Source organism: Euwallacea fornicatus, chromosome 1, assembly GCF_040115645.1.
Source record: "Euwallacea fornicatus isolate EFF26 chromosome 1, ASM4011564v1, whole genome shotgun sequence".
NCBI classification, from domain to species: domain Eukaryota; kingdom Metazoa; phylum Arthropoda; class Insecta; order Coleoptera; family Curculionidae; genus Euwallacea; species Euwallacea fornicatus.
The window spans coordinates 6,549,857-6,574,537 of record NC_089541.1 but is presented as its reverse complement, the minus strand read 5'-3'; the positions used below and the strand labels follow the sequence as shown (position 1 = coordinate 6,574,537).

General features: G+C 34.9%; 1 protein-coding gene across 1 annotated transcript in view; it reads left to right on the top strand.

Moving 5' to 3' along the window:
* Nucleotides 1-24,681, top strand: part of Octalpha2R (alpha2-adrenergic-like octopamine receptor) — a 128,592-nt gene that overhangs the window by 90,211 nt on the left and 13,700 nt on the right. The window contains exons 2-3 of the mRNA XM_066287726.1: nucleotides 16,556-16,760; nucleotides 23,410-23,624. Of these exons, the coding sequence (XP_066143823.1) occupies nucleotides 16,556-16,760; nucleotides 23,410-23,624 (420 nt within the window). The remainder of the gene's footprint in view (nucleotides 1-16,555; nucleotides 16,761-23,409; nucleotides 23,625-24,681) is intronic.

Genomic DNA, 24,681 nt, shown 5'->3' with positions numbered 1-24,681 from the left:
GATAAATTTAAAAGTTTATAATCTCATGTTAAACTGTTTTTTAACTAAATGGTCAATTCAGTGAAAGATGGTTTGGGGGTATGAGCCGGACAACTTGGCCACCCAGGTTACCAGACCTTACTATAATGGACTACTTTGATTGGGTAAGAATAAATCCAATAAATTATGAAAAACATATTCCAAATTATGCATAAATATTAAAAAAAAAAACAGGATAACGCAGGCAGTTCAATTAATTTTTAGAGGACTCGTACAGGCAACTTTTACAGAATTTCGACTCCGAATTGAAAAATTTGCAAATTAAGAGATTTAGTGGAGCTTGAAGTTATACGTTTTTAAATTTACCGAATAATAATAGTTTACCATTTTAACGAAACAAACATTAATAAACATCTTTTTTTTTTATTTGGAAAACACAACAAAATGTGATAAAATAAAGTGGGTCGAGAACTTTCAAATTATGCGTATAGGCTGAAATCCCCCTTCTAAACAACTTTTTTAATTATATCGTAAGTGATACACAAAAGACGCTTTACCGGAAAATCGGTTTTTTGTAAATTTTCAAGACATATTTGATTTTCTAAAAGTGAAATTATGTTAGAAATTAGTTTTTAAACGAGCGTGGCTGAACCTCATAAAATAACAATTTTAATCGAAAACTTTTTACCTTTAACAAGAGTCGATTCACCTATTCGAGGCCACACGGGCAATTTAAATATTTTTGTCGCAAGGGCCGAAAAGCCAGATGGTCGACACATAATGGCTGCACCGCGATTTTTAGACATTCACATTTCAAACGGAAATATTTATAATACTTAAATGCACTGAGGAACTGAACTCCCCACTCCTTAATCGATAAGGCAACAATCAGTAAAATCTCATTAAGTCGAATCCTTCTGCATAAATTACGAGTTCCCAAATTAATTCCATCTCCTGCAGCTATACAGCCGCCTTGCTTTAAGTAAATATAATTAAATACTGCAAGTACAATTAAAATCCATCCTAGCATTGGGCGGTTGAACTGTGCTTTAGGGTATATCAAGGAAACAAGTGGAGCCTCTGGAACGTTTGCGCAACCGGACCTGCATTCAGAAGCAGGAATTACCACAATAATTGGAAGTTATTGAGACATTTACCAAGAGCCTTGAACTAATCATATTTGAGGAATGAATCCTCATGGTCGTCTCTAACATTTTGCCTAATAGCTTGTCTCACTGGGCCTGATTAAATGGCAGTAAGAGAGAGAGAGAGAGAGGGAGAGTGAGAAAGAGAGAAAGAGAGAAAGAGAGAAAGAGAGAAAGAGAGAAAGAGAGAAATAGAGAAAGAGAGAAAGCGAGAGAGAGAGAAAGAAAAAGAGAAAAAGAGAGAGGCAGGGAGAAAGAGAAAAAGAGAGACAGAGAGAGAGAGAGAGAGAGAGAGAGAGAAGATTCTGGCTTAAGGACTCACAAATTCCACCTCTGGATTGGATTCCTGAATAACACAAAAACGGAGTGTAAAGTGGGACATCATGCAAACAACAAAGGCTTTCGCCCGTGAATAAAATGGTGCTTCTGAAGTATTTTCTCAAGAGATCGGTTCATGCAAATATGAATAACAGAGGGGACCTTCTTGTATGTACCTTGAAATGTGCCCTACAATAAAAATGTTTTCGATCTAACCAGAAATGTGTTCTCTTTGATCAATAATTGCTCATATTTCCAACATAAATTTAAATTTTTATTGTGTTGAACCTAATTTGGTTCCCAATCATCCCCTTAAATGTCCAATTCTCATAGGCAAATATCTTCGGATCGATATCCACAACAGACCCAAGCCTAGACAACTTATTTAAATCAAATAAATCGTTGAAGTGTCTCGACGCAGCTGGAGAAATTACAAACTTGAACTTAGTAAATTGCTCTGGAAATTGGGCGATCCGCTAATTAGCAACCAATCTCTTGGAGGCAAGGAACAAATTTATGGAAGAGATTGTTTTGGAAAATAAAAATAGAAGAGAAGCCTTAGATGCCTCTGAAAGAAACTAACTGGTAATGAAAAAAAGGAGGAAATTTCATGAGTCAGCCAGGTGGAAAATTTTATAATGGAGATGAAGGGATGATGACAAACAGAAAGAAAATAAAACAAAATTGTAAATATAAACTCGTAAAATGGAAGTTTAACTTCGCACGATAATGTTAAATTGTTTGATGATGATACTTTTGACCGAAAAAATAATTTAAACATTTAAAATGAGGGAAACCTATTGGAAATCTATTCGTTTCCAGTTATTTTCCAACATTTAAACACCGATACCTGAAAACTTAAGAGAGCAATGGCCTTGCTCTGTAACCCGAACTAGACCAGGTTGTAATAACTCTTTTAGATTCTGAAATATGGGATCACTTTGATATCTATTGTCGTGATCCTGAATGTGAATAAAATCAATGGAGATATCCAGGTTCAATTTAGTTTTATCATCATTCCTTTATTCTGGAACAAGTTCGAACTTTCCTCTTTGGTTAGTTTGCAACTTGAACGTCGTTGCAAAAGTGAAGAAAACATCTGCAAAACTATTTATGTAAACAACTTCATTGCCACATATTTTGGCTCCTTCTATGTTCAGAGTCGATAGATTAAGTATGGAAGTAAATCGTGTTTGTCTGTGTACCAGACCGAACTCACTGAAATCAAAAACCGAAAACTGCGGAACACACAAATCCTGAAGTAAAAGAATGCAATGCACACTTTATTCGATAACGACTGTAATATTGAGGCAATTTATTGCCAAATTATGTTATAAATCTCCTTTTATATACCCACTTACAATCGAATTTCCTGCGATATCCCCTCTTGAGTCCTAAGGAATAAGCGCCAAGAACATAGTTTTTAGATTTGCCATCGGTCCATCCATACCTATCTATCTCTCCTGAATTCCATTGTTGGAGAATAATAGGAATCCGTTACCTAGCCAATTCTTTATTGAATTTCCCCGCCGCCGAAAATGGCAAATCAGTCATGGAAATGGAAATTATCCATCATAGAAGAGGAGTTATTTACGAAACCCTTGTACCGCTACCAACAAGCTTATGGCGGGAATACAATCGTTTATAGTTTATACAGGATATATTTCCTTTCTTAAACCCTCTCTCGGAACTTATTTCTTCATGTAGCAGCCACCATCGCAAGAAAATTGAAACAATATTTTACAGTTAAGCTAAATAAAATTGTTATTACCTGAAGGAAATTGAAAATAAATGCATGATTTCCGCCATGGCTGTGTTTGTTTTGAGGAATGTTTATTATCCCATGTTTCTAGAATTTAAAGAATAACGGCAGACCTTCTGAACTTTCACCTCTTAATCTAAAAATATAAATCGCGTTACGTGTGGAAGCAACAGGCACTTTTGGAACAGCGACAAACTCACGCAAACCTTTCCAGGTGTCCAGACCGGAAGTTACTTACAACGGAACATTCATTCCCGATAATCGCTTACCAAATTGGGGAAAATTATCCAGTGCCGTGGGAATTCTGGATAAAGGAAGGTGGATAGATAAATTTGAGGCATGTTTAATAACGAAAGAACTACTGTTTGCGTTCACAAATGCGGTAGAAATAAACTATTAAAAAAGCCCTTTATTAAAAAGTTCCCTGGCGCTTTGTGCATTTCTTTGTTTTGTGTCTGGCAAGATTTAATTAGGGATGCACCAGTTGGCTGTGTTGGCAGGAAGTAGTGACCCGTAAAAAAGTCCGAATTCAACGAGATCTCTATATTATTCAAGCTGTTTCGGGTTTTAATGTACAAGCTATAGCAGCGATATTTACCTCAAAGAATAATGTTTCTTATTATGAACTGTATTCCAGGATTTCTCTGGTAAGATAATAAACGTAATCGAGTTCGATATTTAATATTAAGTGAGGAACGACGATTGGAATTAAGAATCAAAAATTCGTGGTGGAGTGGGAGTTAGCAGAATGCTTCGAACAGGAACCAATGTAACAGATACAGCGTGTTGCAAATTTTCGTTTTTCCAAAAAAAAAAACAATTTACGTAAACGAAAATAATTTGACGTTCGTTATGCGACTTTTTTCGGCGCTTTATATTTTCTATAGAGAGTGTTAAATTGTAAATTTTGTTAACAGCTTCGGCCTTTCTTCACGTATTTTAATGGAATTTTGCTGTGATGCACAGTTCGATGAGGCACACTTTTTCTATAATTTGGGTAAAAAAGTTTAAGCTCAGAATTGCTTTTGTGCAGAAATTAATAATAGGTATATTACCGATATAAGTGAAAAATGGGTGCCGTGTAATGAGAGGTAATATGCTGGGACATCTTCTCGAATAAACGGTAAATAAAAATTTTATAAAAATAAAAAAGTAAGGTAAAGGAACATTTATTTAAAAAAAATAAACACGTACACTACTGACATTTGCAAAAAAAGTTGGGGGTCGAAACCCCCCATTTTCCCTACTTTGGTTCAATTTTTGTCATCCAACTTGTAGGAAAAGTGCATCTCACCGAACTGTGCATCACTGGAAAATTGCATTAAAATTTGTTAAAAAACGTCGAAGTAATTAATAAAATAATTTTTTTTCTTAAACTTGAACTTGAACAACACTACTGTGTGTAGTGAGTACAAACCACCAAAGAAAAAAATCGCATTAAGAAAGTCTAATTATTCTCATAGAAAGAATCTGTCGTTAACGGTTTGGCTTACTAATTTTTAACGCTCTGTACAACAAATACAGGGTGATTCAAAATTGAGTGCAAATATTTAAAAAGATTATTTTTGAGGTCAAAATGAGATTATTTCTTCCCACAAACTTGTGACGTAAAATGTAAGCCTTCGGAACTGGAGTCATCGAAAGCTCGGCGATAAAATCGATTATGTCAAATAGAGTCACCGATCAAATTTCATGAAAAATTTACAAGCTCTTGTTTTTTATGCGCTCTATTGATTTTTTACTTCAAAAATCATGTAAATCTAATTTCAGAAGAACATTTTATGTTTCCATCGAGAAACTCTAAATTGAACTATCAGCATTTAGTAGACCAAAAAAAAACTAAAATTTTTACGTCTTGAGTTTTTTAAAACAACTAACAATTATGTTTTGACCTCAAATATACTTTCAAAGTATTTGAACTCAATTTTGAATTACACTGCATATGTTTGAGGAAACATGGTACAAGGTGTGAAGAAATTTTTAAAATGAGTCGTTTTTCGAAAATTTTCAATGCCTACTACAGTTTTCTCCTATACTTTTTTTTTCCTATGCTTTTCTGCCCTATAAATTTTTTGAATAAATACAGAAATATTTCATCTACAGATTATTTAAGTCAGGCACGAATTACATTTTCTTTATCGCTTTCAAAGTTTCAGCTACTCTTGATATACAAGTTAAAATATAACTTTTGTGCATCCAGACACTCACTCCTCCCTTTCGATAATCCCCTGAGTTTTTATCTCAAATATAGCACTGCTAAACCTCTTATTGAATTTATTACAACAATTCGAGATTAAACTGTTTTTGAACGTAATTTATGGCTTTCGGAAAAATACTGCTTCCGATGTGAGACGCCATTTCATTTTATGAGCAAGCTTGCCAGAATAAATCGATCCCTCATACAAAAGATAATAATGTAAACATGCTGAAATAAAAAGAGCTTATTTCGTAAAAAAAAATCTCCGTGTATCTTAAAGTATGGAACTATATTTTATACGACAGCAGAGTGAACTCGCAGTAAACCTCAAATGTAATTTATTACTTTCCATTGACACCAATCCTGCAAGTGCTGCTCGAGTGTTGAATAGATTTCACTGAAAGGTGTATAGATTCTGCATTAAGCAGGCAGGAACCGCTCGTTTGTCAACCCCTAAACCGCACCTAAGCAAATCGTTAACTATACCCATTGGAAAACTACCCTATAAATAAAGCAGACTGTTCGGGGAGTGAGTATACACAAAAGAACACTCTCAAGGATTCCTCCTACGTATTACCTTGCAGACACTTTATTTCAATCTAAACAGACTGACATCCGAATGCCTCTACCTTCCTCTAAGGACATTTCTGGATGGCTGTCGTATTGGGACTTACTTAAGTCATTGAGGATTGTCTGTTTGTTAACATACATTCCGTTTTCGGGACAAACATGTGCCGAGAAGATATTCCAGAGTTGGGCAACGAATACGTAATGCATGTTACGTTTGAATATCAATAAATTATCTTTTAAGTTAAACAGTAATAAAATAGGAAAAATGGGTCACGTTATCGCTTGAAAACGGTTATCGCTTCGGGAAAATAAAATTAAACTAACCTGAATAACGGATGTAACTCAGCCGATATCAGTGACATTGAGTTAGTTTTATGTGAGGCCAGTACCGTAGACACTGGCCTCCAAGGTTTAGTACGATAGAAGGTTTCATGTTCATCCTATATTTCAAGTAAATATCTCAAGAATGGGACAATAGATGCAATTTAACAACTTGTCTATATGCTTATTAATAGGCATTCTTCATGCAACCCATATTTTCTTTGAAGGGCAATGTTCTACTGCCCGCTAAAATGATGCAGTACCCTCCCGAAAAAAGACCTCTTTTTGGAACTCAGCTTTAGGTTTAAAGGTTAATTTCGCCTTGATGCAACTTTCTCACCTGAAAGTTTATTTTGTTTCGCAACCAACTAGGGAAACATCATTTTGTACCCAAGGGTTGCTAATCATAGGATTTACCTAATTTCCAAAGCAATTAACTAATTTCCAGGCTGCAACTTCTCCAGCTGCTCCGGGCCCTTCCGACAATTTATCTGATTTAAACAAATTGCTCAAACTTAAGCACTTTCTGGATTCTCTTATAAATATTGATTCTAAAGTCCACCCACCATTACATAACAATCTAGACATCTAAGTTCGTTTAAAGACATCTAAGGTTGGCAATCCAAAAGCGCAAGTTTTCCGGCAAATTGAGTAACTCGACTTGAAAGGCTATCTCAGGAACACTTGGAGAAAATATAATGTGATAAGTTATGTCGGTTTGAAATGGAGTATGCGAATGAAATGAGGGGATTTTTGGGGGCATTGGAGTTGTGCTATCAGCAGTGTTAAATTGCTTGAATCGGTTAGAAGTCCGCTTCAAATTTTGTTGATTGTCGCCGCTTTCTTCATCCAATTTTATATCTACAACTTCAGCAGCATAATATTCTCTACAGTTTAACTTTTTGAGAGAAATATAGTGCTTTAAACCGAACCTTCATAAGAAGAATATTATTGTCCAAATAACCTCAACCAAGCATCTGGTAAAACTATTGACGAAGACGATTTTTTCCTTCAACTTTAATTTAATTTAATTAACATTCTTCTTCCTACTATAGTCGAATAGCTGTTATTTGGAATTAGTGTTTACCTAAATTAGAAGAATCTGATAAAAACCTTAAGAAAGATTTTTCTTAATTAAGCGCCTGGAAAACCCATTTAGAAAGTTAACTCTTTGTTCTATGTGATGTCTTAAATTTGGCCAATTTAAGTATCTAAAACCACCTAGTGGAACGTGAAATTTATTACCTGTTTGTTGACGTGAATTAACAATATATCTGGATTATACGCTTTTTGTGGCACGATCTGTAAGAAGATGATTTACTCAAAAGCTTCTTGAAAGCTTCAATCTAAAGGAAGGACATTGGATGCAAAAACTGCTTCTAATGGATACGCAGAATCTTCGCTAAAACCTTCTCCAAGGATTTATAAGTAAATCGAAATTTTTGGGTCGAATGTGCAATATTGTTCATTATATTTTTGCCTCTCTTTACTATATTTTTAACTTTACCCTTGTCGTGCTAGGCTCGAAGTCAAATGGGTTTGATTGATAATGCAAACTTTCCAACTAAATATTTATATCGATGACACAAAGTGGATAGAAAAATCAAGAAGTTAGAACAGTACTATTTAATCAAATTGATATTCTGGAAAATTTAAGGAGTTCGGATATATAATGTATTGCGGGCCATAATTGTTTAGAGTTACTTAATATCTAGATTTCAATTCCAAACATCAGTAACCCTAATTGTTGCTATTAGTGATATTTTGACGAGAATGATAAGATTTGGGTATCTAAGTTTCTTTCAGAATTTTAGGTGTGTTTTTAGCCTAATTTACAAACTGTTTTTAAACTCAATTATTCTGTTGGAAGTTATTAGGCATTTTAGTTATTAGCCTCTCTTCTACGTCTGAAGAAATACATTAATATACACACCTACACACTTTGGCATATTTACCAAACAACAAAAACACTCCAGGGAACTACAATTTCCTGGACTTTAAATGGAAGTCTCATCCATGGGGGCCTTCTAATTAGAAGTTCAAAATTCGCCTGCACATGCTATCGCCAAATGCAATTAAAATTATTATATGGTCAGTTTATGAGGCAAACTAAGTTTCTGAGCATGTCAAACTGTTAACATAACAGTGAAATTTTTGTCACAATATAGCATGCGATTAATAAAGGATTAAAACATTTTTTTTCTTTGAGTATACTGTATCTGTACAGGGTGTTAGGGAAACGACTTTCCTAAATTTAACTGATGATTAAGTATATCATTTTAAATAAAAAACTTCCTTACAACATGGTCGTAAATACCAACATTTACCGTTAAAATGAAAACCAAACATTCGAGAATTGGCAACATCGCATCATGTATATTGCAATTCGCTACCTCCCTAAATAGCCGCATCATCAGGGTGTGCATTTTTTCACGGTTTCTTTGGATCTGATAGGTTTTAAAGTTAAAATTTAAATATTATGTGATTCTTATTTTATTATTTTGAAGAGTCACTTTTAATTATTGTTGTCATCTCGAGTTAGCATAACACGTTCCGTTACACGTTTTAGACCACCCACATCACAATCAAAACACAAATTTCTTATTGTTTTTACTGCATTAAATGTTTGGAATATCCACTATGTGAGCCCATGCGTGCACGACAGCGTTTTAATCAATTTCCTCCTACACGATGAAAAATTCCATTTGTAGAGCTGGAAGTTTTCTTTCTGGATAACGATTAGCGTAACCTTCGGAATTTTGTAACGTCTCTCCATAAATCAAAAGCATCTCATGATATTCTCGTCGAGAATATATTTTCACGTAGGTAGTGCTAATAACTCCGAATAAATTCACGTACTAATAAAAGATCAAATTTTATCACCTACCGGGTATTAAGGAATTGCAAAAAACAATCATAACAACAATAAACGCCGTTTCCTCGGTCACGTTCAGTGCGGCATTGCCCCATAAGTTTACTTTTACCGTTTAAGTTGTATTATTTGTTATTAATGAATTCTTAAATTGCTCTGAGCAATGTTATTGTTGAATAATTTTATCTTTTTTCGTTAGACCTCGAACAATCAACATCTGTCAAGTACATTTTTCATCATGTCATTAAAATTTTAAACTCATCAGAGCTTTTCGGTTATCAATATATATTTTTTCAACTATTAAGAGTTTGGACCTCTGTCATAACAAAATTTTTTGTTAAAAAAGATGTTCTTAATTATTGGTTAAATTTTAAAAAGTTACTTCCCTAACACCCCATATAGTGTATTTAGGACGATTTTGTCCATGGGCCATGAGACGTTTACGTAATCCGTCTTGCTCTCTCGATCTAAAATATTTTTTAACAATGCAGCATTACCGTTGCCATAATCACATCTTATATAAGACAGCAATAGGAAGTTCGATATATTAAATGGGAGATCCTGTATGTTTTTAATTTATACGTTTGCTACCCCCCTATAATTTCTACTTAACATCTCCTGTAACGATCTTTAGCAGTGTTTGAAATATTAATTAATATTCTAATATTTTTTTAAACACAAGCCTTAATAAAACCTTATGGTTAAATTGCTATTTGAACTCATAAAATGCTGAAATTTTGGACATTGTTTCATAGAAATGTGGTACTGGATCTACCTTGTACAAAATTCAAGCTTTCGGGATTAGGCATTAAACCTGCCTAAAGCACATTTTTTTAATAGAACGCTCTCTATATCAGCAAATGTGCTAAAAACCACTAAATTCCCTCCAAATTCATGAAATACGCTCCTATACCTACCCTAAAATAAAAAAAAGTACCACGCAATTATTCAAACAATTTGATAGGTAGCGGGGTTGTAAATATTCATTTACGCGTTTATACACATGCAAGATAATGCCATTAAATGTGGAACAAGTTTCCACAATGGACCATAAATAACTTGTTGAAATAATACAATTATTTAATATTTACGTTAGATGCTCAAAATGACAGCCATTGGATTTGAACGACTTTAAAACGCGCAAGTTTACACACAAATTTGTGGCTCTCTGAATCTCATTTACATTAAATTCACGAATGCGCTTACACGTTAGGGCTATTCCTCTTTACGGTTTACTGGTGTGATGTAAATTTGTTCTTTTATCTTTCCATAAAGTAAAAAAGTACTGTTCTTAAATCAAGCAAGCAAACATTCATCCCTATATCAATCTTGATGGTATTCTAGAGTATTCTTGTTATGTCACATTTAATATGTTGGAGTTACTCCTACTTTCTAGGACACGCGGCAACGTTGCATTTATGCGCGCACGGTCGAATTTTCGGAAAGATCATGTGACTCGTTTAGCGCAAACATCTAACCTAGTGTCCACCATGAATCGCCCTGTATACCTAAATGTATATCCAGCGTGTAAAATTATTTAAAGCTCTTTTTGTACCTCTAGAAGAAATTGCCACAACTGGCTCAAATTCTTTCCAGTATTTTCCTCCTTTTTCCCGGAGTAATACGTGCACTTCATGCTAGTAGATCTAAAAAGGCTTTTAGTGAAATATATGTATGGAAGTGTCTACAATATCCCCGAGCAATTTTTAACTTGCGGAGGAATGTAAAATTAGCGCCGAAATATATTCCCGGGAGAGATTTATCTTTTATGCATAGGCACCCTTTAGTTTGGAATTTAAACTCGGTTATATTTTATGTTTGGGATATGTTGACAAGGGACAACAACCCTCTTGAACGTTTAGATTTTCTGGGGGTATTACCATAATTTATTAAACTGCCTCTCGAATTTGCTCAAACACATCTCGAAGTGAAACAAAGGTGAGCACACCTCAACGATTTATGGTAGGAACTGAAGCCCAGTATTTATACCAACCTAGTGAAATACGTCCATACTCGTATATTTATTATGTTGTATTTACCTTTACGAACAAACGTTGGTCAGGGCTGGTGCCTGCGAGATAGCCATTCATTTTACTTCTACTTAACTGCAACATATTGTTTTCGAAAGTGTCTGTACGCCGGAGGTCAGATCGGAATTTATGGCACTGGTCAGTGTTCACTTTTGACCGATATTGATTGGCAAAGGGCGCGCGGAATTAATGGTCAAGGGGTGAGTTGTAAATTTGGTATTGTTTATTACTTAGAGAGTGGTCAAGAGTGCATGAAACTGGCTGGATCGAGGCGGGTGATTTGTATCGCTTAGTTAGAGTGTTTGAAATACTGTGTCGTGTTCATCGGAAAAATAAATTGTGGAATTGAGTGAAATTTCAAGGAGCTAAAAACGCAAAGTTTTATGAAAATAAATTTCTACAACATATTGCCTCAATGAAATTGAATGTTTGAACTCTAAAATAATTTTTTAGATTTTAAATGTTCAAATATAAAATGACATATATGTACATAGGGCGTTCGTTTCAAAATCTCCCATCCTCCATTTTTTTCGCACATATGGAGTGCTTAGAAGACAAATCTCACAACGGTTTGCCAAAATTGCACCCTTTCATCTTGATTAATGAGAAAGGTACCAGACGGGATTCGCTGCCCTAAGAACTCTGTTCTAGAACACAAGAAAACCACCACAGTGCGTGTCCAGACTTTCCATGGTGGCTCCATTAGATGTACAAGTTACCGGAAAGACAATGGCCGGCCACCATCTTCTAAATGCCTCCAATAAAGCCGAAGGAGAAGTTTCTACGTGTTCTAGGGCTATGCATACAAACCTTTATGACTCACACAGTTGTTCAGCGATTCAGGAAAGTACGTTTAATCAATGGAGGGTAGTATGTGAGAATGCACCATGTCGGAGACCACATCTAAACGTGGCCTATCTCGTTCATTGGGAAAACTTATGGAGAAGTTTGCGGATGATAATTTCGGAACCTTTAAAGCTGTTGAATACCATGCAGTGTCCAAGGGACGAAGTGGAAATCGCCCTCTGAGTGATGACCGTTTCCACTAGAGAAAATTACATATATAGTAATTGTTCTTGGGAACCTAAAAAGATGGCCGCTTAAAATTTAAAAAGTGGTTAAAGTTGGGTATTTTCCGTCTCTTTGAAACTTTTAAGGTTAATTCAGATTAAGCAAATTTAGAATCTTCTGAGTTGAAGTTTATTGCTCTGATGCACAGATATGGATCCTAAGTTAACCTGGAAACTCTAGAACTTTAAAAATGTAATTTGAAGAACCTTCCACCTTCGTTTAATAGGAAAATCCAGCAACGCTTTCTTTTTCTAACCTAAATTAACCTTATTCCCGGAACCTACAAAGTTCTATGTTCCCATTAATATTCATGTGGCAATGTCACTCTCCTTCTTTCTGTGACTATTTTTTAGCCTACAGCCAATTTTATCGGGATTGTTAATAAAAGTGCCATTCCACCTTACATTACTGCCACTTTAATGGCACAACGTTGCAGAGTTCCTGCTTTTGGCAAATAAACTCCCCCGTTTTATTGACACTTATATCCAATTTATTTTGATTTTACGATCATATCCGTAATTGTGCCACAGAGCACCGTATTGTTTCATTGATTTCGTTCTTTATACTGTAACCGGTTTTACACTGAAATCCAATTTGGACTAAATTGCAAAATGAGTGACGAAAGTGTCTCAAGAGATGCAAGATTTAATAAACTTGGACAAAAAGGGGGAGGAGACTTTAAGTTTATATACGAGAGAAGTTTAAATTAATCCTGTCACAGATGGGTTTGAGATTGGTGCACTTCTTTGACACCATTAGCGCGGCCAAGTGTTTAAGGGCACATCTAAAACAATTTGCAAAGTAGATTTGATGATGGTTTCAAGCAAAACAACCAATTTTTGCCGAGGTAAATTGGACGTCAACGGCTTTTTGTTGTTTCAGTTCAGTTTCTGGAAAGTTTCTAAAGCGGGTTTTTAATTGAAGTTTTCGTTTAATTAAACCTTTGTCCTGAGTTCCTTAAGAGGATGTTTTTGCTGCGGACCGGAGTTAATGCGGCTCAACCCTTTATAATATATATGAACTTTTGGTCGCATAATTTTTCACAGTGTGACTCACATTTCTTACTTTTTATCCCTTTTTATTTATGAAATGTCTTTCTGTTCTAATTACCATTTTCCAATTAACTATTCCGATATTTCATTTCATTGGAGCCATCTGTTTCTGTTCCCTGGCAAATTTCACGTGTAATAACAAAGATCCTACGGTCAACCTGCAAAATGCGTCCCATTTATTTTCCTACGAGTTATTCCGTGGATCTAGCAATTTACCCCTTCAGGTCAGCTGGAAATTCTGTACATCCCACCGGTTGTGATGGAATTTTGAGGGCTTTGAAGTGTCGGAGATGGTTGGAATTCTTTTATGATACGCTTTAAAAGTGGCCTCAAATAACCTGCAAAAATCTCGATAGAGGTCAGTCGGACATGTATAGGAAAGATATCTTGATGGACAAGAGTACGCTTGTAAACCAGATAAAGGGTCAATCGATAGGCACGTCGTTAAGGGAATGCAGCCACCGCTTGTGCGTAATTAATTCGAGCCGCCCTTTGAAATTTAATGCCAATGGAACGGGGCATCATTTAAACTGGTAGTCTTGACTGCCCAACTTTTATACACTGTCGATAACCCTTGTGCTCGTTTTACTCGTTCGATATGGAGATATTTCCTTAACATCATTTATTACAACTGCTCATCAATATAAAAAAAAATTGTTTTAATCTTGAGTGTTTAGCAATAACGATTACGATGATAATAATCTCAATAGTAATAATAAAAATGGCAATGATATTAATAATAATAATAATGATGATGATGATGATAATGATAATAATGAATGCATCGTGGCTACTAAGTATAATTGAGTAATGCAGAGAGGACGCGATGGCAGTCCTCACAGGTCATCGCAAACTTAGTAGACATGTGCATCCTCTGTAAAGGACAGCTCGCTCTAAAAATAATCAGCAAGAGAAGAATCTTCATATAACTTCTTAGAAGTGTATAATGCGAGCAAATACGCCTTAAGCATAGATTTTCGAAATTTCCTTTCTCTTCCGGAAGGAATTTCGGAATCTTGAGTAGAGTAGGATAACCTTCCTCGAAAAAAAGACGGACTGTCTTACACGAGGAGAGGAAACCTATATGGATTGCAAAGGGGTAGATTGGGATCGTTCGCAATACCCCCATCTCTCAACCAACTCTCCTTTCCAATACAACCTAATAGTTAAAGAAGGAAATTAAAAAGTTTTCTTGTTTCCATATGTTTCACGAGTTACAGCAGTCTTTGTAAGCTAAAAACAAAATTAAACGTCGCTTTGGCTGTAGCCTGTTCAATTTTCCGTAAATCCCAACCACGTCGAGAACACGTTCCCAACATTCATCAAAGTTTTACCGTGTTAAATCAAGCGAATTGTCTGTATCGCCCTTGCCGTTCCTGTTCTTGCTTGAAAAACCTAAAGTACAATTTAATAAAGTAGATTGGAAACGGGTTTTTCCATCCCGAAGACGCGTGTCGTGGAAGCTGTTGTTGAAGTTTTGCATTCTTAAAAAATTGAATTACACGTCTTTTCAGCCCTAAAAAAGCAGCGGTTTTTAAAAGAAAGTACTAAAAATACAAAAAAATACCTGTATGAACAAACGCAAAAAGGGGGGCGTCAACAAAAAGTCCACTTTAAAACAGTGACGAGGGCCACATAAGCTCTTTTACTCGTTTTTGTCTCAGATTGTGAAATAATTTACGACCATTTTTGTTGAATCTTTGGTTCAAATACTAACACAATTTAACCAAAAAAAGGAAATAATTCAACAACGAAAAATATCCACTCTTAGTTGGCGGATGGTTTGACGAATATATGTTAAAGTTAGAGTACTTCTACGCTAATTTCGACTTCGAAATGAGTTAAGTACAATATTACTAAATTTAGTAAAGAAAATTAAAAGTTATACCTACTAAAGATGAAGGAGAAATTGAAAGTTTGAGTACTTTAATGTGGGTTAATCTGCTTTGGATTACTTGAAAGTTCAGATAAAGTTTCCACTATAGCGATTTCTACTTACGCTAAACTTTTGACTTTCCCAACGAGAAGCAAAATCGTTTCAAAATATATTATTCTTGTTTATACAAATAAGACCGAGATTTTAGTGAAATTAGATTACGTTTAGCTGGAAAAACTGTAAGTTGAGTAAGTTGCAATAATAATGTTTTTAATCTATATTACGGGCATGAATACATTTTTAACTTTTCGTTCTCATTATGCACTTTTAAAATTGCTAGATTAATGTAACGTCATCATTTTCCTTTTCTTCGAAAGAACTTTTGCAATTATTTAAATTGTGTTTCGTTCGTATTAAGTCAGTCTTCTATTGAAAAAAAATTAATCTTCTTTGTAAAGTTGTCAAATCATATAGACATCTAATAATATCAGCATTATCCAAGCACGGGGTCTCTAGGAGCTGATATGAAATTCCATTACCCCTCCCCAAAAAGAATCATTAAATTGACGGGGAAAAAATGGCAAGACGTGGTATTTTGCCACGGAAAAAGCAATAAAATAAAATGTCTGAGGTGACGTTATTAAATTTTATGCCATTGCGCCACCCTTGCTGCCAAAATTGATTAAAGTTTAATGGACCTTTTGCTGACAATGAACTTTAGGTCGTGAGCGGCGTTATATTACCACTCCTGACCCAAATACTTAGTGCGAAATAAAAACCTCCATGAAAATACGATTATACTTAATCATAGTCGAATAGTTCATCGATTTCGAACAAATCAAGGTTGTTTACAAAATATTTTTGAGTAGTTTACTAAACAATAGATGCCTGGGTAATTCAACAGTCGCCCCAATTATTGAGCCATCGAGCGCACCTAATTGGAGATTGAGCTTGCATGTTGTCTGCTATTCAATTCTCGCCACCCGTATCATATGTGGAATTTTGGGTGTGTCACAGTGGGATTTAATATTCAACGTAGAAATGGGCTTTATAAATTGAAACTTGGAAAGGCCAGATTAACTCTGAAATCCGAAGAATGTTAGGGGTAACAATTTGATCATTTGATCTTGGAAAATCACATAGGTTCATTGTTATTTTAATGTTAATCTATAAAATCTGATTCGGACAGTCGGGTTGCAAAAATTAAAGGAATGCTTTGAAGGGATTGAATAAATTGGAATGAATTGAAAGTAAAAAAAAGAAAAAAAATATGCCATTAATATCTCATTTTATATATTCGAAAACAATATTCCATTAAGGACCTACCTGTAATAGGGGCTAATTATCTTTTTTCCTTTCCAGTTAAGTGAAGAATTGGGCTACGTCCTATATTCGGCCTTAGGTTCATTTTACATTCCATCATGCATCATGGTGTTCGTGTATATCCGGATATATTACGCAGCTAAAGCGAGGGCAAGAAGAGGGATTCGCAAAATTCCTCGGAAGCCTCCGGTGGACGCACAAACCAGCTTCACAAATTCGCCCAAGGGTGGATCGGTGAAAAACGGTAAGCCTTGTTTGATATGCACTTTGTAAACACGTATAAATATAGTTTCTGTATCTTTGTAAACAAGAAAAAGTTGCTTTGGCGGTTGATGGGACTAGTGTAAATATTTAAGAGGGTTGTTGGTTAGCCGTCCTGTCTCTATGATAGTTAATGACCATCAGCCGGAAATCCTTTGAATATGCCTAGAGTTGAGCACCTTTGGTCGTCGAGGGATAAATATTAATTAGACGGGAAAACGATTTTCTCCCAGGAACAGCAAGGATTCGTTATTACTACCAAGGGCATACAGGGTGGTTAACATTCCTTACCCTCAATTTTTTTTTAACTTGAAATTAGAACTGTCTTTACTCTTTCTAGGAAATTAGAAAATGGACATTAAAATATTCCTTCCATAATCAATAAGGTGAACTCGCATGTCGTAAAGATCAATAAAGGATTTAAATTTTTATATATATATATACAGGGTTCGCCATTACTCCGGCCTTGGTTCATGGTGTCTTTGTATAAATATCGATATGAAATGTTTAGTACAGTACTCATTTATATTGGAAAGCTGCATGATTTAATAATATTTTTGTTTATACAGAGTGTTCCGTTTTCGCTGGGCAGCATAAAGTTATAATTTTTTAAATAGCAACCCATGATTTTTTTATGCCATTTGATGAAATATTAATTTAGAAGGAAAATACATTAAACATTTTTTAAATTGGTTGCGGCGTTGCCATATTAGAAGGTAGTGACAGGTAATATGACAACTAAATGAAATAAGTAATTTGTGCTTTTGTTAAATAGAAGCAAAGCCTACTAGAATAAATCTATTGGATTATAATAATGCCTGTTGCAATTTGATTGAAATTTTGCAAATATCTCCATAACTGTAAATGTTAGATGAAAAGATGTTATTGCAAATTAATAGAGAATTAAAAATTACATTAGGACTTGAAATAAAATCATGGGTACCATTATAAAAAAAAACGAATTTCAGCAATTTGTAAAATTTGCAAATTAGCGCTGTTATACAAAAAAAGTATGGTGCATTAAAAAAATGTTTTAAAGTTTTTAAGTACCCCTGATTTTCATTTACTAATTTACAAAAACAAGTTTAAAAATTTCAAAAAACACCGGTTTTGTGATAATTTTTTTCTAATGATGCATTTTTAAAGAAATTTCTCTAATATGGCAACACCGCAACCAATTTAAAAAATGTTTAGTGTATTTTCCTTCCAAATTAAGGTTTCATCAAATGGCGTAAAAAAAATATGGGTTGCTATTTAAAAAATTATAACTTCATGCTGCCCAGCAAAAACGGAACACTCTGTATTAACAAAAATATTATTAAATCATGCAGCTTTCCAATATATATGAGTACTATACTAAACATTTCATATTGATATTTATACAAAGACACCAGGAACCAAGGCCGGAGTAATGGCGAATCCTGTATATGTATGAAGCTAACGTTTTTAAAGTCGCATTCTTAAAGAATTAAAGGAGAATTACACTCTAGAAATATACATAAAAAAGATTGTTAGTTCGAGGAAGATCTCGAATAATCTCGACCAGAAAGTTATAGTGCTATAACTGTTCATTACACCGTCAGATCTAATCATTAATTACAGCACGATTTTTTAGGACGCTGGCCATTTGTAACATCCCAGTAAACTTTGTGGTTTCTTCCATTTCATTATATTGGTCATAACATGACTATTTATCTTTCGACGTTTCAAAAAATCAATTATGGTTATCAAAATGTAACCCTACTCTGCATTTACAGGGTGTTATTGAATAAGTTTTCGATATTTTTCAGAGTAATTTTTGAAGTAGTTCTAAGATGCAAAGTCCTTATAAATATGTGTCTAAGCTAGTTTAGTTTTCAAGATACGGGATATCAGTTTGAAAAAATAAATCAGATTTGATCACTTTGTTATCTTTAGATCTCTTCCTGCCAATTTAACGAAATTTCGTCCCCACGGTTTTTTGGGGACAAGACATTCAAAATTATCAGTAATTTAGTTGTATCTCATAGAGGGTATCATAAATACTATATAGTGTGTACATAAAGTATGGAATAAATTCAGTTACACATCGGATATTTGTTTTTTGAAAAAATGGTAGGACACGTCGATTCTTATTTTTTGTTGCGGTTTTTTGACGGTATATATATATTTTTTCTTTTTTTATAGTATAAAAATGGAAAGTTCTTTTATATATATATATAAGAACTTTCCGTCTTTAAACTAATTGAAAAATCACCCTGGGAAAGATGAGATACCTATTCAATAACACCCTGCATAACGGAGACAATATCACGTTACATGAATAATTATAAAGTATTTTCTGTAAATCTCGTCAACTTTCAAACACGAACTTAATTCATACGTGAAACTTTTGTAAAGAACATTTGAAAAATTGCGTAGTAAGCGGCTACAACGCTTGAACCTTTATTAGTGGCATAAGCAGGCAACTCTCATACACCGTCATTACTTTTAATAGCGAGTTATCCAAGCGACGTTGCCGAGTTTCAATTACGTTTGGAATGAGTAGTAATGGCTGCCGGCTTATGCAGTTTATGCTGCAGGAATTTCGGTTTTAGAGTGGATCTAGTTAAACAGTTTGTTTAAGTGTTTTGCTCAAGCTATGTAGCAAATCAGTCGATTTTAATGAAACATAGCAACAAATTGATGGAAAATCTTCCATTTCTAATCCCGAAACTAAGACTAATAAAGTATCCCGAATCTTGGGATCACCGAGAACGGAGTCGCGAAAATATATACTGATTGTTTGACGTTTATAGGATTAGTAAAATATTCGAAAATAACCTGAACACATCAAAAGAAGGTGTTTCATCCAAGTTTAGTAGTATGTAGTTTCTTTAATTAATTTATTCTAGTATATTTTAGTATTTTTTATGTGGAATGTCCCATATATTTAACAGTTTTTGAGATAATAGCGGCTAAAATTTTACATTTTTCATGGTATCAGCCCTGTAACTTATTTTATGTACGTAAGTAATAATTTGTAGGTCGTCTTTTTTAGAAACTATTTTTACGATCGCAATAATCCAACTAGAGCAAATACTATTCACAATAAATTCAAATTCCGTAAATTTTACTAAGAAATATGACAACAGCGACGCGACAAGAAAGAAGTACCAATGAGTTCCATCACAGTAGAACTTTATCGTAACATTTGTTGGTGGCTGCTAAGTTCTAAAAATTACTTTAAAGTTGCGGTAACTATTAGGTAAGAATTCTGCCACTGTAAAAAATCTTATGAACTAGAAGACTGCTGAATAATGTGTACTGTTCCTAGAGACTAAGAAATTTGATTTTGATGCAATAGAAGTTTTCTGAAAGGACATTATTGACTTTCGAATGTGCTACCTAACGTATACGCTTACTTCAGCGAGTTTGCGGAAAGTTTTGAAAGTATTGACTGCATGTTTTTCACTCAAACTTTAGACTCCATTTTATTATGACAGAATGGTGCCACTTTATTTTAAATACGAAATGATTGTATAAAACAAGAAGGAATAATGTGGGTCTTTAGACTAGCCTATATCTCATTGAAAATCAATTAAACCATATTACCATTCACCATTTTGGGAACAAACTGGTGATAAAGCCGTGTCAAAACTGTTCCTGCCAATAGGAATCGGAACTCATAGGCATGCCTTGTTAGTCTCAGTTTCGTGGTGGGAACTTAAATTGGTAATTTTAACAGCTACTTTTGATAGATCTATCAAGCGATATTACGGCCGTATTAGACTATCGTGCTTGAAAAGTCACTGTGGATAAACCAGAACAGGTATTAGAATCACCGCACAAGAAAAATATTACTGTTAATATTAACCGTATTTATGAAGTTTTTGTTTTAATACATTACTTTTCTAAGAGATGCTATTCTTCTAGCTCTAGCAATGTTGTTTCGAATAATGATTCAAGTACCAGTTTTGCTTCATTTAAACTGAGCCTAAGCCGTCTCTACAATTTTTACTAACCCTGTAACATGTAGTAGCTTCTTGTACAGGGTTCGTCATATTAAACTATGCACTTTAAACAGAAAATAGAAATTTTTTAATCAAAGTAAAAAAACATTTTATTATGCAACGGTATAGCTAATTTTATGGAATTTATTATTAATTTAGATAACTATTTTTTTAAATAAAATCTTATCTTCTAAGTGCTCTCTATTAACTTCATTGCCATTTTGAATTTTAAGTACAGAAATTCGGCATTACCTGGCGAAGCAAATCTCCATCTTAATCTTGATCCATGAAAAAAAATCATCAATTTTGTTAAGATTTAAATTCATCTTAAAAATTAACAGTTCTGTAACAATTATCACTTTAATTTTCCTTAATGGTTTTAAATGAAATTTTCGGAACTATTTATTGAAAAACTCCCCAGTCCAAAAGTTGTTGTTTCCTGTGGTGTAGCAGCAATTCTGGAAAGAGCGAATTCGAAATAAAACTGCAAGAGAAGATTGAGATTTACTACGCCGGGAGATGTAAAATGTTTATACTTGAAATTAAAAATTTCATTGAAGTCGATGGAGAGCATTTAGAAGGCATAGTTTTTAAAAATTTAGTAGTTATCTAAATTAATAATAAATCCTGTAAAATTAGCTATATATTAGTTCACTAAAAGATTTTTTCTTCGATTAGGAAGTTTTTATTAGACTTTTAAAGTGTTTAATCTAATACAAGGAACCCTGTATATGCATGTTAGTATCCCTTATCTGAAGTGTTCACAAAACAAAGGATTATAATATAGCTATTTAGTAGTAGTGTTAATAAATATTTAAGAGGGTTCTTGGTTATTCACCCTCTGGCTCTACAATAGTTAATGGCCATCGACCTAAAGCCCTTTGAATATGCTTACAGTCGAGCACCTTCGACCCTTAAGGGTAAATATTAATTATCCAGTAAAGCGATATTCATGTAAATCAAATAAAGATTGTACAAGTTCCTCTTCAAGTCTAGACTATACCACGATATTTGTAAACTTTATGCAAACTATCAGAATGATTTTGCAATAATATGAAAATATTTTCAAATGAAAAGTCAAACTTCCAATAATATATTAACCTTGTGCGCACAGTTAGGACTCGCCTCGCCCGGGGACTTTGAAAACTAGTTTCGAAAGCAGCTGCGGTTAGTTCATCGGGATTGGGGATTTAAACGGATTAAATCAGCTGCGGCAATCGATAAAAGAACCTGATGGAAGGGAATTATTCCCGCTTGGAGGCTTTCGATGTTTCATAAACAGTTTTTTATTCCCAGTCTAAATTTGGACCAGTCCAGATGTTTAGGCCAGGGGCTTTTAGTCACTGCCTAACAGTAACGACTGCCTCACAAGGCACCCGAAGAGGTATCTCCTATTTTGCTGGTGTGTTATTAATTCGAAGGACCAGACGCTGATGCGTCAATTGATTGTAACCGGGGTTCAAGGGTTCAGGGAATACAAACTCCGTAGCACGAATTAAGTAATTTACTTTTACTATGGATATCACTTTAACTTACACTACGATTTACAACTTTATATACACTTTTTATACATATATTTACAGAGTCGGTATTGGTTCGCCCGAGATCTGAGAATGATACGTATAAAGATTGAAGGGTGTCTTGTAAAAGAGTTATGGAGTAGAGATTGAGGGTAAAGTTGTGAGAGAGGTTTGATGGTATTCCGCTTCAAGGATCGAGCAGTGTCCAAGAAACGGGAGAGAGAGAGAGAGAGAGAGAGAGAGAGAGAGCACTAGTCTGAAGTTAAGTTAAGTGAGAGATTTTGAGGGAGTCCGCGTTCAAGGATCGAGAGTGTCCATAAAACGGGAAGAAGCTTTCGCGAGTGTTGTCTTTGAGGGAATGCTCTTTGGGAGTCCTAAATTATTTGCGTCCCAGGGATGGTGGGGCTGGAGGGAGATTACCACGAAAAGATCTTAACCAATCCCAACTGACACCGCCCCCTAGTTCTGTGGAAAGTTTTTTCCTAGGAATCTTCACGGTCAAAACCCAGATGTGGCTCTCTGGTTTCCTTGACAGATTTATCTGGTGCCCCCCATAAATCGGGACAACGATAATTCAAGGAACCAGTGCCATTACGGTGGCCGGGTTTAAACACGTGAGGGTAAGTGCTGCATCGCGGGGTGCAATGCAGCAGATGTTTTAGGGATTGTTCCACGTCTTTAGGGCCTAATTGGTACCCAGCGATAACGCTGATTTATGTTGGGTTTTTTCCCAACACCAGATTCAAAGGGTGATGAAAGGCTATGAATTCGAGTGGAACGTTAGAGATCACCTTGCGCAATGAACTGTGTCATTTCCAGAAGGACAGTGGAGGGTAAAACCTTAAATTTTAACTTTGAAAAGAGAGACCCTTTGAACGGTAATATTTCCGAGACAAAAGAGTCGTTTATTATTTATCCTTGGCGTCAACTATAGTGGAAATGTTGCAGTTTGGGGCCTTATCGTTAGTTTGCCTTTAAAACGTTTCCATCGCACAAAGGAAGTCTTTGTTAAACACAATACAGTGCCAAAGGTATTATGCCTCGTAAAACTTGATTCCGAGAAGAAGCTGGGATTCTGAAACGAATCCCTTATAACGTGCATGTGGCAGAGTGCAGGATAAATAGGCTAAAATCGTTTCAGGTCATAATACAGTGGAAGCAAGTGCCTCGGTGGACCGTAATAGCAATACGTCACCTCGGGATGGAGAAAGACAAATTGCCACCATAGAGGCACCGCCTCCAGTCACTACTCCTATATCTATTCCAACGGTCACATGCGATTTGGCCAGCGACATTTCAACCAGCGATAATGCCAATGACCAACAGGACGGACAGGAACAAAAGGACACCTTAAAGGTAGGCATTCCAGTTTTCATTAAATTAATTGCAAAAATAAATATTCCTTTAAATAATATAACCATGGCACTAAGAGCGTTAAAGTTTTTAGGATGAGAGAATAGTTGGTAAGGAGCATTATAGATAGGCTGCCTGATATATCGGGCAATTTTAGATACATGGGATAAGCAAATATCTTGAAATCGAGAACTTTTTATGCTGTCTATTTTTTTTCCCAAGTTCACCTTCGCCTGTCATCTGGGTCATAGTAAAAATATTTTCGCTTGACACATTTTTTGTTGAAAAGAATAAAATTCGTAATAAAACTAGATACAAAACAAAAATAAAGTCCTGGGAAATGCAATTTTTCTCTAAAATGTACTATTTTTGGATGAATTGAGCTTCACAAACCACGGGCAAGTGGATCGTCACAACATGCATTATTGGTGTTTTGAGAACTCTCATCGGTTGCATGAAATGGAAAGACAACGACCATGGACTTTGCATGTTTGGTGTGGTATTTTAGGTAGGCACCTGACTGGGCCACACTTCATTGATGAAAACATCAATGCAGACAAGTATCGAAATTTTTTGCTAGAAAATGTACCACACCTTGACGAAGCTAATTTAGGATGATGGTTAACAATGTGGTTGCAACACGACGGCTGATCCCCTCATTATGCCAAAAATTGCGAAGACGTTCTAAATGAATATTTTCCACAGAGGTAGGTTGGGCCTGGTTGTGCAGTTAACTGGTTAGTCCGATCACCAAATTTGACTTCACTAAATTTTTTTTCTAGAGTCATTTGAAACGTATCGTTTATCATCGAGTGCCGAAGAAATGAAAATTCGGATCGTAAACGCTTGTCGAAAGATCTCACCTTAAATGCTAAAAGTTACCTAACAAACACTTCAAAACAGAATTAATAAGTGTCTTGAATAGCAGGGGCATCATTTCGAACATTTGCTGAACTGATCTTTTTTTATAATAAAGTAAAATTTACTTTAAAACATATAAAATTGCTTCAATATTTTTATAAAGTTTAATAAAGTATTCATTTTGCATCTAATATTATTA